General features: G+C 36.5%; 1 protein-coding gene across 1 annotated transcript; it reads right to left on the bottom strand.

Moving 5' to 3' along the window:
• Nucleotides 1-7,720: 7,720 nt before the first annotated feature.
• Nucleotides 7,721-10,705, bottom strand: LOC126726594 (flotillin-like protein 3). The gene is made up of 3 exons (XM_050431879.1): nt 10,082-10,705; nt 9,217-9,612; nt 7,721-8,389 (listed from the first exon to the last, which is right to left on the bottom strand). The coding sequence occupies exons 1-3, from the start codon at nt 10,613-10,615 to the stop codon at nt 7,889-7,891; spliced, it is 1,431 nt and encodes a 476-aa protein (XP_050287836.1). The 5' UTR covers nt 10,616-10,705; the 3' UTR covers nt 7,721-7,888.
• Nucleotides 10,706-17,449: the final 6,744 nt, after the last annotated feature.

Genomic DNA, 17,449 nt, shown 5'->3' with positions numbered 1-17,449 from the left:
TCCAACCCCTTTAAAAGGGCTTCATACTCCGCTTCATTGTTAGTAGTCTGGTATTGCAGACGGGCCTTGTATTTCAATTTGTCCCCTTCTGGCGACTGCAAAACAACTCCTATTCCTCCAACATATAATGTAGATGATCCATCAACATGGACGACCCATTTGTTGTTGTACTCGCCTTCTCCCAGGTCTTCGTAACATGGAGTGAACTCCGCAATGAAATCTGCCAGGGCTTGAGCCTTTATTGCATTTCTCGGTTGATACCGAATGTCGAATTCACTAAGTTCAACTGCCCACTGAACGAGTCGTCCTGCGGCTTCCAGCTTGTTCATTGCCTTCTTAAGCGGATGGTCCGTCATGACATTAATGATATGAACTTGGAAATAATGTCTTAACTTCCTAGAAGCCGTTATTAGTGCGAAAGCCAATTTCTCCATGAGCGGATATCTTCCCTCTGCTCCTTTGAGTGCCCGGCTAGTGTAGTACACCGGCTTTTGTATTTTCCCTTCTTCTCTGATTAAAGCTGAACTTACGGCATGTGGGGACACCGCTAAGTATAGGTACAGTTCTTCTCCTTGCACGGATGGACTTAATAATGGGGCAGTTGTGAGATAGTCTTTCAGGTCTTGGAAGGCCCTTTGGCATTCGTCCGTCCACTCAAATGCCTTCCTAAGGACTTTAAAGAAAGGTAAACACTTATCTGTGGCTTTCGAAACAAACCTGTTCAAAGCGGCAACTCGTCCTGTGAGGGATTGGACTTCCTTGATACTCTTCGGTGGCTCCATGTTCAATATAGCCTGGATCTTGTCCGGATTTGCTTCAATTCCTCTTTGCGAGACCATGAACCCCAGAAACTTTCCCGACGACACTCCGAATGCACACTTGCTTGGGTTCAACTTCATCTTATATCGCCGAAGTGTTTCAAAGGTTTCCTGTAAGTCGTCTAGATGGCTTCCCTCGTCTATGCTCTTCACAAGCATGTCGTCGACATAAACCTCCACATTCCGTCCTATCTGTGGACGAAACATGTGATTCACTAACCTCTGATAAGTTGCCCATGTGTTCTTCAAGCCGAAGGGCATCACTTTGTAGCAAAACAAGCCTTGGCTGGTAATGAAGGAAGTTTTCTCCTGATCAGCTTCATCCATCTTGATCTGATTATATCCTGAGAAGGCATCCATGAAGCTCAGCAACTGATGGCCAGCAGTAGAGTCCACCAATTGATCAATTCGTGGCAGAGGATAACTATCCTTGGGACATGCTTTGTTCAAGTCAGTGAAGTCTACGCACATTCTCCACTTTCCATTAGCTTTCTTCACCATCACCACATTGGCTAACCAATCCGGGTAATAAACTTCCTTAATGAACTTTGCCGTGGTCAGTTTTTGAACCTCTTCCTTGATTGCTTTGTCCCTCTCGGGAGCGAATACTCTCTTCTTCTGACGGATAGGCTTAAAAAAGGGGTATACATTCAATCGATGAGTGATCACACTTGGGTCGATTCCCGGCATGTCGTCATGACTCCATGCAAAAACGTCGATACTTGTTCTCAGGAACTGGATGAGGTCTTCTCTTGCCTTCTCCTTCATACATGTTCCAATTCTGGTAAACTTCTCTGGATCATCTTCTTGCAAAAGAACATCTTCCAACACTTCCGTGGGCTCTGCAATAACTCTTCTTTCCTCGATGCTGATTGTCTGCACCTGTTCGTCCAAAGCCATCATGGCTAAGTAGCATTCTCTAGCTGCCAACTGATCTCCTTGTGCTTGTCCTATCCCGTACTCCGTAGGGAATTTGACTGATAGATGGTAGGTCGAAGTTATCGCCTTCCAACTATTAAGAGTGGGTCTTCCAATAATGGCGTTGTATGAAGATGTACAATCTACCACAAGGAAATTGACTTCCTTGGTTATCTGTTGCGGGTATGTCCCTACCACAACTGGTAATGTAATGGTACCCACGGGCTGCACCTTCATTCCTCCAAATCCTATCAGTGGCGAGCATACTGGACGAAGTTGATCTCGTCCAAGCCTCATTTGTTGGAAGGCGGGGTAGTATAATATGTCTGCTGAACTTCCATTGTCAACTAACACTCTCCTGGTTGTATAATCTGCAATGAGCAGTGTAATGACGATCGCATCATCATGCGGGTGATGGATCCTCTCAGCATCTTCGTCGGTGAAGGAAATGGTTGGCTCGTCCATTGATCTCATCCTTGGTGATCGTCCAGAGAGCTGGACGTTTTGTACCGCTTTAAGATACGTCTTCTTCGACTTGGAAGATTGCCTCATCGAGTTCCCTCCAACGATAATCCTTATCTCTCCTAGTGGGGGCCGGGATGATTCCTCTATTTTGCCTTTCAGCTTCTCATCTGTACGATCCCTTCCAACGAAGTGCTTCAACTTTCCTTGTCTGATTAGGTTCTCAATTTGCTGTTTTAGGTCATAACACTCATCCGTGTCATGCCCATGGTCCCTGTGAAAGCGACAATATTTGTTCTTATTGCGCTTGTTAGGATCCCCTTTCATCTTCTCTGGCCATTTCAAAGAAGGATCGTCTTTGATTTGCATGAGCACCTGATGAAGTGGAGTGTTTTGGGGCGTATAGTTCTGGCTTCTTCCCAAGGGACCTGTCTTCCTGCTATCTCGTTCCTTCCTATCTTCCGTCCGTCCCTTCTTTGGACGAGGGGCTTGTTCTGAGTGTCGAGCTGGGTGCGCTTCCATCCTCTCAGCTCTTTTCCTCTTCTTGGCTATGATCGCATCCTCTGCATTCATGAAGTTCTGAGCCGAATGGATGAGCTCGGCCATGGTTTGGGGCTCCTTCTCATACAGCTTGTGGATAAACAAATCTGAATTAATCCCATTGTGGAAGGCTGCCAGTAGAAGCTTGTCGTCCACCTCGTCCACACTAAGGGCTTCTCTGTTGAAGCGAGTGATGAATGACCGCAGGCTTTCGTTCTCCCCTTGTTCTATGGTCAGTAAGCTGGACGAAGAGCGCTTGTGCCTCTGTCCCCCGATGAAATTGTTAACAAACAATTTGCTTAACTCTTCGAAAGAACTTACGGAACTTGGGGGGGTTTTACTGAACCAAACTTGTGCCGGGCCTTTAAGGGTAGTAGGGAAGGCTCGACACATGATCTCATCAGGGACCCCTTGAAGGTGCATTGTTGTCTTGAATGTTGCAATGTGATCGAAGGGGTCACGCGTCCCATCATACGAGTCCAGGGAAGGTAGTTTGAACTTTGATGGTAGAGGGTGGCCATTGATGGAAGCCGTAAAAGGAGAGTCAGTCCTGTGGACCAAATCCTCTATAGGATTCGTTCTCCTCATATTCTCCTTCATCTCCTCCATGACTTTCTTCATTTGGTCCATCTCCTCTTTCAAGTGTGGCACTGTCCGTGAAGTGGTGCCTCTAAACTGACTTCCAATCTCAGTATTCTGTGTGTCACCATGGCCTTGCGTCTGCCCTGCGTGTTCCTCTCGTGTCTGTCTCCTCTGAGTGATCTCCATCCTTAACTCCTGGTTTTGGCGAGTCAATTCCGCCATTGCAGCCGCCATGGATTGCATATTCTGAACGGATGACGTCTACATGACTGGTGCAGATTGGCGATCACGCTGGGGATCACTTGAAGCGCCTCTGCTTCCCTGACGGCCAGGGCTAGTAGCCCTCGACCTGGTCCTGACCATCCTAACCCTTTGTCGCGGAAAAGAAAGTCACAAAACAACCTTCGCTCCCCACAGACGGCGCCAACTGATATTGCTCCGAATCAGTAAGGTGGAATGGCCTGGCTTCGGTGTGCTGTTCAAGCGGTTGATGGCCTGCAAGGAAGAAAATGCGATCAAAGAGGAGACCGGAGAAGACCGGTCGAACCCCCTCCGATGGAGAAGTTAGACTCGTAGAGAAAGAAGTTCCAAGTGTTTTGGAAATGTGTCTGAGAGAAAATCTTACCTCTGTCGGGTTCAGACCGGTCCCTTATATAGGGAGCCTGGGGTGGTTATTTGTCCAATAACCTCCCCAGGATTTGTGGAAACCAACAACTCCGGAGTTAACTACCTCAACGGATATAAAATGGTAACTGCTAATGGAAGTTAACTCATTCGAAGGGTTTGTTGAGATAGTTGAAGGTTGCTGAAAGTCTAAGTGTTGAGGTCTCGTCCGTCTGGTGTAGGGTGGTTTAGTCGTCCAAGGATATTTAACGGTTTCTCATGGACGAACCTCATGGACGATCCTCATGGACAATCCTGTTGTCCATGGGAGACAAACTTATGGAGTGGTGGTATTATTCTTGGACGTTTCTCCTTCTTCTGGGTTGACTCTTGGATCAACCTGAGCTGTAGGATCTAGACGAACCATTTGGACGAGCTGGAGATGGATTATTTTCCGTTTCTCTATCAAAGTCCATTATCAAATTTCAAATGGGGGTGGAAAAATCAACACATTAAATCTTTGTCATTGTTTTCATTATTATAATTAGTGGTTTCAACAAGTTTTGAATATGTTTTTTACTCTCCTATAATCAATCAATAACATATGATGTTAACGGCAATAGTCAAGTCACTAAGGCGGACAACAAAATAAGAACAATTTTACATAGATGATGTAAGGTTACAGTCATAAAATAATATGGCTAACAATAGGTGCTATGAACAATCTTATAAGGATGATTTACAATTATAGTCATGAAATAATTTACTATTTTTTTTTTTTTTTGGCTAAAACGATTTACTCTTGAGAATAATAGATTAGTCAATACAATAGGTTAATAAATTCAACAAGGATGTGGTGTAAAAGGAGACACCATCCAACATTAACATGCCACATTAGATTTTTACAACTAAGAGACTCATTTTTTAAATTTAAAAAAAAAAAAAAAAAATTGAAACCAATCAGACTAAAAAGAATAGAGAAAAAACATGTTTCTTTCACACTCTCCCCTAAAATCTCTCAACATCTCTCTCCTCTAAGCAACAATAACTAGAACAAACATAACAGATTTTGTCTTTAAACTCTTATAGGAATTCAACATCATAAAATTTCTTTTTAAATGAGAATATAATTCATTCAAATATCATATCTAAATATATGTTTATGTTAAAAATTATGTTTTCAATTCAATAGAGATTTGCAATAATAAAGTGTGAGTTGCAACTTAATTTTATTTATTTTAATTTATCCATATGGAATATCTCTCCCCCTACAAATGTGCATGAGAAATAGAATTTCTCCCCCTAAAGATATGCACAAGAGTCATATAGAAATGACAAAAACACACCGGTATACTCTTTGGAGTATACATTGTAAGGTTGAATTTTATCAACCATCTTGTTGGCTTTATTCCGTGCTAAATTTGCTTATATTTTAGTAATTAGTAACCCTGTATTTAGGTGGGAATCATGTAAGGGTATGAGTGAGAGAGTGTGAAGAAATGCTCAAGATTGTGCAAGGATACAGAGACTCGCGGGTGACTCGCGACTGGCAAGCCACCAAAGTTGGCACACGTGTGGAGCATGTAGGAGAGCTGAAAAGTCATGCCAGCTATTGCACTACAGGAAAAAAGTCCCAGGTTGGCCAGGCCGTTAGCTTGCGGCTTGAACTCGTGACTCAGCCCAATCGCGAGGTCAAGTTACCAAACCACCCTGTCTGGGAAAAACTGACTTTTCACATTCCTTCTCACCCTACTATATATATATACCCTTATACCCACGATATTTAGAGAGTTTCCAAAGAGAATTTTGAGAGAGAAACCCTAGAGAAAAACAAGATTGATTCATCCACAATCTTCACATAAAGACTCTTCAAATTCCTCTACTCTCTTCCTCTCCATTGTCAAATTCTTGAGAGGTACATTACCAAAACCTTTTCTCACCATGCCCATATCTGTGAGAAGGTCATTTGGTGTTTAGGAAGCAGTTAAGAAATGACCAATTTTATATTGGTTGATGCTATGATCAAGTAGCGGAATCCGGGAAGCTAAAGAAGAAATAGGTTCGGCGTAACCTCGTTAGAGTAGGAGCTTGGAGAGCTTAGGTACATTGGGTAGATTAGGTTTGGAGGGTCTTCTGCTGTTCATGTATCCCAACTACATTCTTTAATGGATTGTTTACCGCTTGGAGGGCGACGGAGAGATTTTACGCCGAGGGTTTCGGTTTCCTCTTCGATAACACATCATGTGTTATCCTTGTGTTTGCATCTCTCTTCCCTTAATCTTTTCCATTTAATTTCTGCTGTAGTTGTGATTTTATTTGGTTTAGATTGTTTATCAATTCTGTTTTAAGCTTAAGTTCATATTCCGCACATTAATTGTTTGATATTAAGCTTGAATTGGTAATTTGTAAATTGGGGATCTAAACGTTCAAGGTGTTTTATACACTTATTGAACTTTCAAGTTTCAATTTATGGAATATAATTTAAAATTCATACATTTGAGTATTTAGGTTTAAATAGTAACTTGACTTTGTATGCTACATTTGCGTTCTTTCCATGTTAAATTTCAAAAAACAAATATTTTATAGCTCAAGTTTTAGTATAGCATAAAGATCTCAAATATTTCCTCTCTTTTTTTATTCGTTTTTGGCCATATAACGAATATGTTTGCAAAAATAGCATAATGAGCAAAATTGACAATCCAAAGAGCATTCACCCTTAACAGGCTAAGCAGTTTTTGTTCGGGCCTAGGAGCTTCTGTTATTTGGAATTTTAGAAAACTAAAAATTCCGATTATCTAGAATACAAATTGAGTTAGTTTGGGTAATTTATTTGTTCTTAGGAATAGCAAAAGAGTCCTAAAGTGATAGGACTCAAAACATGTAGACGGATGTAATGGAGAGATTATGGGGGTAGTCAACCTCCAAGAGAAAAGATTGGGGATTATGAAGAGAGCAGAGAGATCGCGATCGAGTTGGGGAATTGGCATCAACTTTCATAATGAAGAATAAATACATGCGTGCCTAGTATTTTATCAAACTAAGATCGAGAAAGAAAAGCTAAAGATGGGTTCTTTAACCAACTAACAACTTATTCAACTACTTGTATCAAACAAACTAACTTTCTTGGTTAGCCTTGCACTAGTTTTTTTATCCTAGTCTTATGTCTCGTCCTTCGACAGCCCACTGGTCCATGTTTCTTGAGAAGAATAGGGGCCAACAACTAGGGGTATGATTTCATAATAGGGAAGAAATGAGAAGTCTCATGAGAAGTTGGTCTTGTCTAGTCCAAGAAAGTCAAGCCAGATTTGGGGTTGTAACATTGTTGACTAGACACAAGTTGGAACCATCAATGAATCCAAGATCTCTTGACATTCAAGATCAGGAAGCAGGTGGGCTTTCTAGTAGAGATAACTATTGAAGGTGAGTTTAATGGAGAGAAAATGATGAGCATTTGACAAGGAAGAGAAGAAGAAGGTAATGGAGATGTGGTGGGGTTGATAGCAGAAGAAGGTAAAGAAGAGGCGTCAAAGGCCATGAGTGCTCTAAAAAAAATTAAACTGGTACCAAATTGAAACGTATGCGTATTTAATTTTAGTAACCTTCTCACAGTCTATTGAGTGTTTTGTATTGTATTTATAAGAACGATTACACATTATAAGGAATCTAACAAATAAAGATTACAGGAATTCAAAATATGAAATGGTCAAATGCAAAAAAAGGAGATATGGTTAATACTGATAATTAATAAAGTAAGTAATATTGAAAAGAAAAGAAAACAACAAATTTACTGATCCAATAAGCATAAATGAAATTAGTATTAAACAAACTGATATTATAGAGCAAACAACCAAATATTTACCCAATGTGCCTTGCCCTCTATATGAAAGTCAAACTAAAAAACCATTAGTACGTAACTTTTATCGTGGCATTATTTTAATAGTACTATACTTAAAAAACCAAACACATTAAGGAGTGACATCACTCAATGTGCCAAGCCAAGTAGGTGGTAGCATCCCAGTCTGCTCATGCACAGTCTTTAGCAATGGTGGCAACATGCTATATACCCCAGCAACATCCTTCATTGCCCCATTTGAACTATCTTCACCACCTTTTCCATTAGACCAAACAGTAATCTTGGGCTGCAATCCATTCACTGCCTGTGCATTAATTCTGGCAATTTCTTGGTACATATCCTTGTTGATCATCATGTAGTCCCTTAGTGCAGTGTAATTTCCTCCAAGTTGTTTCAATAGGGTGTTCAAGTAAAAGCCTTCAGCTTGTGCGAGTGCAGTAATTCCTTCAGCCTCTTTCTTCTTTGCATACAGCGCACTATTCGAAGCTTGTTGGCATGCATAGAACTTTGCATCTGCACTTGCCTTCTCTGCCTCAGCAGCTTTCTGCTTCTCATAGAGGGTTGCTTCTGCTGCTTTTTGTTTCTTGTACAGCTCCCAATTTGCCTCTTGCACCTATATCATCAATGTTTCACATTTATATTAATAAAAAACCAATTGCTTATCGTGGGGTTTTGGCTTGTGTACAAGACTTGTAAGATACAAATATAAACATAAAATCATAAAGTGAACCGACTTACTAACGTACTAAAACCAAAGCAACTTGTATTACCATCAAGTATTTTCACTATATATCTTTTTATTATAAGTTAAAAGCATGCCTGGTATTTGTGGAACGTTTTGTATACCTTATTATCATATAATAATAATGTCAATATTGACATTAGTGAGAGTGATTTACAAAGAAATGAAATGAAAATATCAGTCACATTATAATTCAAAGAGCTATACAATATGAAAAATAACACCATTAATTATTCTATCGAGGCAAAGAGTATATGTTAAAGGAATATTACAAAGTCTTTGTTCCTATTAATAATAAGTCTTTATCTTCAAGCAATTAATGCCTTATGGAATGCCCATTTGTTTTTCAATGTAAAATTTTGGTTCATATACTTTTACCTACTTGTAATAGTATTCCACCTATTAATAGTAAATCTCATCTTTAGAGTACGTTAAAGGAACTTTTCTGAATGGAAAAATCTTTGTGCCACATAAAATGGTACAAAAAAAGCCACAACTCGCCCATGTGGCAAGTTGTGGTGGGACACCCCTTCACCAACCACAACTCACCACATGGGCGAGTTGTGACTTTTTCTGTGCCACTTTATGTGGCACTAGAAGAACTCTCTTTGAATTTAGTAGAGCAGCAAACAACACAAAGAACAAGAAGAAAAATTAACTAGTGTAACTAAACATGTTAGTTTCACCACCAAATATACCTTAGTCTCATACTCCACAGCTGCCTTGCTTAGTAATTCGGCCCTGAGTTTCTCAGTCTGAGTTAATACTTTCTTCTTCTCCACCTCAGTTTGCAACTCAGCCTCCCTTAAGGTCACTGCCTTGGTGGATTCCACCTCTGCAAGCTGAGACGCCTGAGACCACCCGGCATTTTTCGTGGCCAGCTCAGCCTTGTACTCGGCCAACTCAGCTTCTTTCCTGTTCTTAAACAGTTCCACTTCAGTCTGAACCCTAATTTCTTCCTTCTGGGCCTCTCCTTGCCTTTGAGTCATTATCATCTTGGTCTCTGCATTAATTTTGGCAGCATTTTGTGAGGTTTGGCCTTCCCTCTCCTTTGCTCCGATCTCACCCTTCTTCTTAGCCTCAGCAACATCAATCTATAACATATGTATAACAACATTTTATCAATTTTATTGTTGGTGACAAAAAATAGAATAGCTAATTGATGAACATGCTAATTTTTGTATAAAAAAAACAGTATTTATATAAACATATCATTGTGAAGTTAATGGCAAAAATTAAAAAATTTCCTCTATCACCATCGAGGATTATAGATTATGACCATTAAAGTTATAACTGAATTTACAATCTAATAATAATAACAATTTAGAACTGTAATTTCACCATATATGTGTGTGTGTGAGTGAAGAAGATAATGACAAAAATTAAGTTTTAGTCTATCACCATTGAGAATTATAGATTATGAACATAAATTTAGAACCAAGCCAACAAAATAATAATAATAATAAAATTAATAATTTAGAATTGCATTTTCACATACATACCCAAATTAAAATGAAAGAACATATATGTGTGTGTGGCGAAATCAAAACAAAATTTGTATACCTTAGCTTGATTGGCAGCTTCCATCTGGGTTTTCTGGCCAAGGTATGAGAAATACTCATGGCCAGGCACATCCACAAGTTGTTTGACATTAGCATTGTAGATGAGAAGGCCAAACTGATCGAGTTCAAGTTGAACTTGTTCGAAAACTTCTTTCTTGAACTCCTTGGTGCCCTTAAATACCTGTTCCATGGTCATAGAGGCAGCAAGCACACGAGTCTCTCCCTCAATGACACCTTGAACAAGTTCTTTGACGTGGTTGGAGAGCTTGTCATGTGGAGAAATGAGCTTTGCGTAGAGGAGGAGGCTGTCCATGTCAGTGACACGAGGGCCAATTGTGAAGACTGCTGGGAGAATGAAAGGGAGTTTCTCAGCAGACATGGCTTGAACTTCGAAGGTGTAGTTGACAGGAGACACGTCGAACTTGGTGCACTTCTGCCCTGGAAATATCCATTCCTTCTTGGCTAGCTTTATGTCAGGGATGCCCCACCCTGTGATGGCTAAGTACTCTGAAGGACCAGCCGTTTTCCACATCATGTTGCTCTAGTATAGGAGTTTATGTGTCACAGAGAGATTGAGACTGAGAAAGAGAGAGCTGGGGCTTATAGCTAGAAGGCTTTTCACTTTTGTTAGAGAGAGAGAGAGAGAAAATTAGGTGTATATATAGAGAGAGGGAAGAGGCATTTGTTGTCTTGATAGAATAATGTAGGGTGAGGTTGAAAACTAAGGACAAAGTAATTATCACAATATGCTTGAGTATCAATATTTTATGAAGTTTCCTTGTTAGTCACATGTGTAAATATTATATTTCAATCACAAGTGTAAGGATTTAAGTGTATTCGTACAAAATATTTGTATCTATGTGTTTGAGATGAAATAAATAATTCAATGCATGAGTGAGTGTATTATTAATGAATTTAGATCAATCAACTATGATGTAAAAAGTAAGATTGAAAAGGATTTGTATTAATCTGGCTAAGTGATTGCGTAGCAAACAAGTAAAAGACTAAAAATACTCTCACGACAAAATTCTACTTGCTACTATAGCAAGTCAAATGAACAGCTATAGTATAATTCTCTGGTCTCTATCGCTAAAGAAACTAATTCTTCTTCAAATGGACTCAGCCATTCAACCACTTCAATGACATGTTCTCAAAAGATATAGAAAAGTTATTTGATTTACTTGCTTAAAGGTTTGATCACAACTATATTTATGATTTTACTTTTCTTTCTCTCTTTTTACTAAAATATTGTAAATGACTCTTAAGTCTTATCTTTATTTGAACTTCGTATTAGCATTTTTAAATTAGTATTTTAAGCTTTAAGTAATGATTTAATATCACCTTTTCAGATGTTATAGATTTAATTACTTAATGCATCTAGCAACTTAATGCACCTTTTCAAATGCTCAGCACTAGTTGCCAATGAATGTAAATCTTTTATACCATATTTTGTATTCCATTTTATATTTCACTAATCAAAATTTGTCATGTGTTTATTTTTTTTCATTTTACACTTTGGCTATTTTATAAAAAAACTTAAACAAATACATGAGAAATTATGATTAGTAGAACACAAAAAATTGTATAGAGGATTTATATTCGCTACCTATACCATCTAAAACTAGCGAGAAAGTGTGTAACATTAATGCATGTAGCGGGAAATTCATAATTATATATATATATATATATATATATGTATATATGTATAAAGTTTGTTTCAACTTTCAACACAATGAGTCCAATGAGGAAGAAAGTTTACCGAAATTACCAGCCTGCACACATTTCTACATATGTCCTTGGGACCTTGACAAATTCAAAAGGAAAAAAATGCAAATGGATAACTCTTAAGAATTAATTGGATTTCCTGGCTTTAACTCTTTAGGCCTTGCTCAATACTCAATATATGCTTTGGAATTTCTACGCGTAATAAATTGCATCCGATCTTTTGTAGGCTTACTTTTTTTTTTAATGAACCCGATCTTTTGTAGACTTATGAGATAAGATATTTTAACCATTCAATTAGTTTACACCAATGCAATAAAGTTTCTCATGATAATAATATAATATAATATATATGTCAAATTCCGAAAAATACCAAACTTGTCTTTGTTTTGTTTGATGTGTATGCATACTAGTTGAACTGGTACAGATACCAGTTCAACTAGTATCTTAGCCTAATATGAATTAAGAGAGCGTTCTCAACACTATTGATGTCACTGAAGGAATATTTCATTTGCTGCTTCATGCCAGAATGCACATATATAATATCTCTCCTATTTATTTTGGGTAATTAATTAAGACCCACTTTTTTTTTTTTTTTTTTTTTTTTTATCTAAGATAAGACCCACTTAGTTTTATTAGCTAGGAGTTGGGGATATATGAGAAATGCATTGATTGTGAACTCAAAAGTCACAAATAGATTATGGGTCTCACCTAAAATTATTCTAGGTGCTCCGGAAACATATAAGTATAACATGTTACTTCCATCGTGAGTCATGTAATTGTAGGATAGTAATTTTGGTGTTAATTCATACAGCATACAGGGGAAAAACTATATTTATAAAATCTCTCTAATAGCAAGTAACAAGTAGATTCTAGTTGATTCTTTAAAAAATATATACATATAGTAGATCCCAATTCATATTTTTAAGAGTTAGCTCCTCAAAGGACAAACTTTCCCTAGGAAAGTATCTTAAACATATTTTGGGCCCATATGTCAGTCTCACAAATGTCTTATTTGTCTGGATCATACAAGAATTTCTCTCCACCCCCTTCATACACCAATCTCAATTCTAGTTGTAGGACCCACACGTCAGTCTCACAAATATTTTTGACACCCAACTCATACAAGAATTTCTCCACCCTTTCCCATCTCCTTCAATTGTGCTACAAGACTCATGCAATAGAACTGGCAATTATGAAAATAGAAAATTTAGCACTACAATGGGTCCAATTGGTATGCGCAACTAATAGTAGTTATTTTCAAAGTTCAAAATACGTTATTTGACATTTTTGACACACAAATGTGAAATCAAAAGAGATTCCTTTATTCATGAGCTTCAATATGACAACACAACTCCCATAGATTTTTTAAAACTTAGATATTTGAGATTTTATAAATGTCTCTAAGAGGAGACATGGTCACATTAATGCATGAAGCAAGAAATTCTTATCTTAATTACTACTTATATATGTGTGTCTGTTTCTACACAATGCTCAATTACAATGAGGAAGAAAGTGATCCGAAATTCATTTGCAGCCTGTGTATGGTACATGGTATACATTTCTACATTTGTCCTTGACAAATTAAAAAAAAAAAAAAAAAAATCGATAAGTACTCTAGGAATTAATTGAATTTCCTGGCTTAAACTCTTTAGGCCTTGTGCAATACTTTGAATTTCGACACGTAATAAACCGCATAGGATTTTTTTGTAGACTTTACTGGACTTACGAGATATAAGACATTTTAACCGTTCAACTAGTTTAAGCCAAATGCAATAAAAGAGATAGAAAGTGAGCAATTTAATTTAAGCACATGAAATCTTCAACTAAATGACTAATAAAAATTGTCACAAGCTGGATTTGCCATTTTGGTAGAAGTGGGCTCATATCAATTATCATAATGGTGAACTTCAAATTCAAAGGTTGAACCAAACAAAAAATAATTTTCATTTTCTGAGTTTGGAATTAGGTGCCAACGTACTGACAAATAAGACACGAGAATATAATATTATTTATTATTTATATTATATAAGAGAATTTAGGGTAGCTTTTAACTTTAGAGTATTTCAAATTTTTTATACAACTATCAAAAGTTTTACCAGTTGAGCTAACTGAAACCCCATGTATTTATTTATTCTTAAATCTTTATATTATCTGCAAATTTTTTTGCACATACTCTAGCCTACCAAAAGAGAAATCTTAACTGGCTAGCCCTCAGTGTGACAAGTTTTTCATGGTTCCACAGTTTTACACCTGCCTTTAACTATGTTTAAAAAGCCACTGAAGCCTTTTATTAGGCCTGAAAAGTAAAAGCAAGATTGAGATCCAGCAATAGCAATACCGGGTGTGATAATGCCTCTCATCTCATCCTTCCATAAATAATTTTCACTATCTAATTATTTATCCTTTCATCTTTTTATTCACTTTTTTTTTTTTTTATAAAAGGTTTGAGATTAAAATTTATCTTTTAATATCAACCATTCAAAAATATTGCACTCTAAATATTGCACCAAATCTTAATCCCATAAAAACAAATGGTGATCCTAGTACAAAATATTTTTCTTTTCATTTTGTTTTACAATTGCTTAAATAGTACATTATGAATTATAATTAGAGTAATATAATTTTTATTTGGGTACATCATTAACGCTGCTTTTATTATACACAAATCATGTCGATAACCATAAGAAAATTTGTTAAACATTGTGTCTATGGGCTCATATAAGAACAACTTTACAAAATATAGCATCCTCAGCTAGAAATGATAGTTGACAATGGAGTGGCTTTTATTCAAGGGTCTATCTTGATCCAAAAAGTTAAAAACCACACTGCACTGAAAATCCTGGAACTATTAGGTATTTTACTTTTACAGGTTTACAATTGGACCTTAAAAAAATGGAAGGATCAGGTTTCAACGGGAATTACAAATCGTAATTTCTTGGGCCATTTGGGTAAATGTTGTTAAAATGTTTTTAAAAAAAAAAAGTTTTCTGGTACTTGATTATCGATTGGTTCATTTGTGATCCATGGAAAACCGAAATTGGTGTGATACGTGACCTACTTTTCCACATCGGAATGGCTGATTGGCAAAAAGGCTTCAGTCATTTTAAGCAGAACATTAATCTTAAAAAAAAAAAAAATAAAAAAATAAAACAGAAACATTCTTACTAGTTTATGCAAAAATCACCATTTATTTTAAATTTAAAAAAAAAAATACCTTTTTTTTTTCTATTTTAGTTAACCATTTTAAAATAAAAAACTTTTTTTTTTCTATTTTAGTTAACCATTTTTTAAAACACTCATATGTTCATCTATTATATACTCTATTTCATTAATATATCAATTTTTTTTAATTTTTTAATTGTCTCTTTTTTTGTACATAATAATTGCTATCTACACTCTTTCTTTAGCCTCAAGAAAAAAAAAAATATATATATATATATATATATATTGCATAAGTTATACGGACTTGTATATTTGCTCAAACACCATAGCAAAATCTCATTTTACACAACAAATACATAAACTAATGTGGGTATTTTTTAAATTTATTTATTAGAATGATTGTGCCAATTTTTGACCTTATGCTATTTTACTCAAATAATTGAAAATGCAGACGTTTTCTGTCCTCCAGGAATTGAAAATGCAGCCCAAAAAATCTGTCACTTCTGGTCCTCCAAGAATTGAATGTACATTAATTAACATTTTCGCCTTTTGGAAGACCCAAATGTACATTATTCGGTATGCCATAGGTGCGACACTGACAGAGGAAAGACATGTGATCATGGCTTGGAAGATTGTTCAAGAATATGCAGATACTTTACTCAGCAAACACTAACCATGTATATATATATATATATATATATATGATATGAAAAAACCTATATGTCCTAAGTTTTCTTTAGTGCAACACTACAATACGTGCTTTTCATTCAAACGTGAAACAATAAGTGTGCAAGGAAGTGGCCATATGATGATATGCCCAGTCCTTGTCTTAGGGTGAAGTCCTGATCAGATAGATGTATGATCTATGTTTACTATGTTCTAATATTGTTCTTCAATATTAGACTTTGAATAAGTATAAGAAAACGCTTGTTCCACAATTTCTTTTTTTTTTGCAATCATCAATTATATATATATATATATATATAAGAGGAAACTTTGTGTGGGAAAGCATGAGATTCTACTAAGAGCAACCGCATCAATCCTTGGAAAATAGAAAAAGAGGCTACTTTTAGACATTTTACCCCAAAAAACACCCACTTCGGTGCTTGCAAACCTTTGCAAATATCCACATTTGCTATAGTAACCATGTAAATATACACGGTTACTGTAACTTTGTATGATAATACTTTATTATTTTTTTCTCTCTCCTCTATCAAACTACTTCTCCTCCTCTACATCTACAACAACCCAGCAGCTTCCCCAACATCTACAACAACCCAATGCGGCAAAATAAGAAGAATGAAGAAAAAAATAACCACCCAACCACCAAACCCAGCAGCACTACCAAACACTGCAATCTAGCACCACCCAACCAACACCAACACAAATTATGTGAACAGTTGATAATCCACCACAAATTTTCCCAAAATCAACATAAAATTAACCCAAAATCAACAGAAAAGCAATTAGAAAACACAACTCAAAATCAAGACAAACCCACTGGAAAACCCAACTCAAAACCAATTAAAACTCACTAAGAAACCCAATTCAAAAACAGTCCATACCCATCGGAAAACTCATCCCAAACCATAATCAACGGAAAACTCACGTGAAAAGTCCAACGAAGCCGAATCTGCAACCCGATTTGTTGCCACTGCTGCTGCCCGATCTACTGCCGCCTATTCTACTACCATCGAGTCTTCCACTGTTGCTACCACCGGATCTTCCCAGATCTACCGTCGTATGTGAGTGTATGGGTTTGGGATATGAGAGACGAAGAGAGTTGAGGGAGGATTAAGAGACTTGGGATTGATATTTGAAAGAGAGACGGTTAAGACTTTAGATGAGAGAGAAAAATGTATAAATGAAATAGATAGGTATTAATAAATAATAATAATAAATGAATAAATAATATTATTTAAGTAGAATGGATTTGTAAAATAGATAAACTGATGTAGGTATTTTGGAAATGTGGTAGTGTAAAATAGAAAAAGTAGATTTTTAGTGTAAAATAGATGGAAAAATGTGACCGAACTGATGTGAATGCTCTAAGTGGCGCATTCTATGCAAAGAGAATTGAAATATTCTCAAGTGTCATGTCAGAGATAAGAACAAATTAAATATTTACTTTTTATTTTATTAGGTTCAATATTTCAAGACTTTTCTAATTAAAGAATAAATATTATTTGTATCATTTTGTTCAATATTTCAAGACTTTTCATCCCTCACACATACATACAAAACTCTTTATATTTCAATTCACTATTTCACCTCTTGCACTTCTATCCCTTTATATATACCTACCCATAGTCTTTCATGTCATCCCACCATGTCAAATATTTACAGATCAAAAACAATGTCATTTACCTTTAATCTTTCAATACCTAGCACTAATATTGTTGTTATTTAAGCCAACCCATATAAGTTGACTACAACCAAGAAAAAGGGGCTTACATTTTATATTGAGTGACAATGACAATTA

This window comes from Quercus robur, chromosome 5 (genome assembly GCF_932294415.1).
Source record: "Quercus robur chromosome 5, dhQueRobu3.1, whole genome shotgun sequence".
NCBI classification, from domain to species: Eukaryota; Viridiplantae; Streptophyta; class Magnoliopsida; order Fagales; family Fagaceae; genus Quercus; species Quercus robur.
Note: the sequence above shows the minus strand (reverse complement) of the source record. Positions and strands in the feature narration are given on the sequence as shown.

Bases quoted from the DNA above. Each gene is read 5' to 3' on its own strand.
- LOC126726594 (XM_050431879.1), bottom strand. From the start codon at position 10,615: ATGATGTGGAAAACGGCTGGTCCTTCAGAGTACTTAGCCATCACAGGG. The intron at 9,613-10,081 runs GTATACAAATTT...CATATGTTATAG, and splicing joins AAGCTGCCAATCAAGCTAAG to ATTGATGTTGCTGAGGCTAA. The intron at 8,390-9,216 runs GTATATTTGGTG...TTGATGATATAG, and splicing joins CTGTGGAGTATGAGACTAAG to GTGCAAGAGGCAAATTGGGA.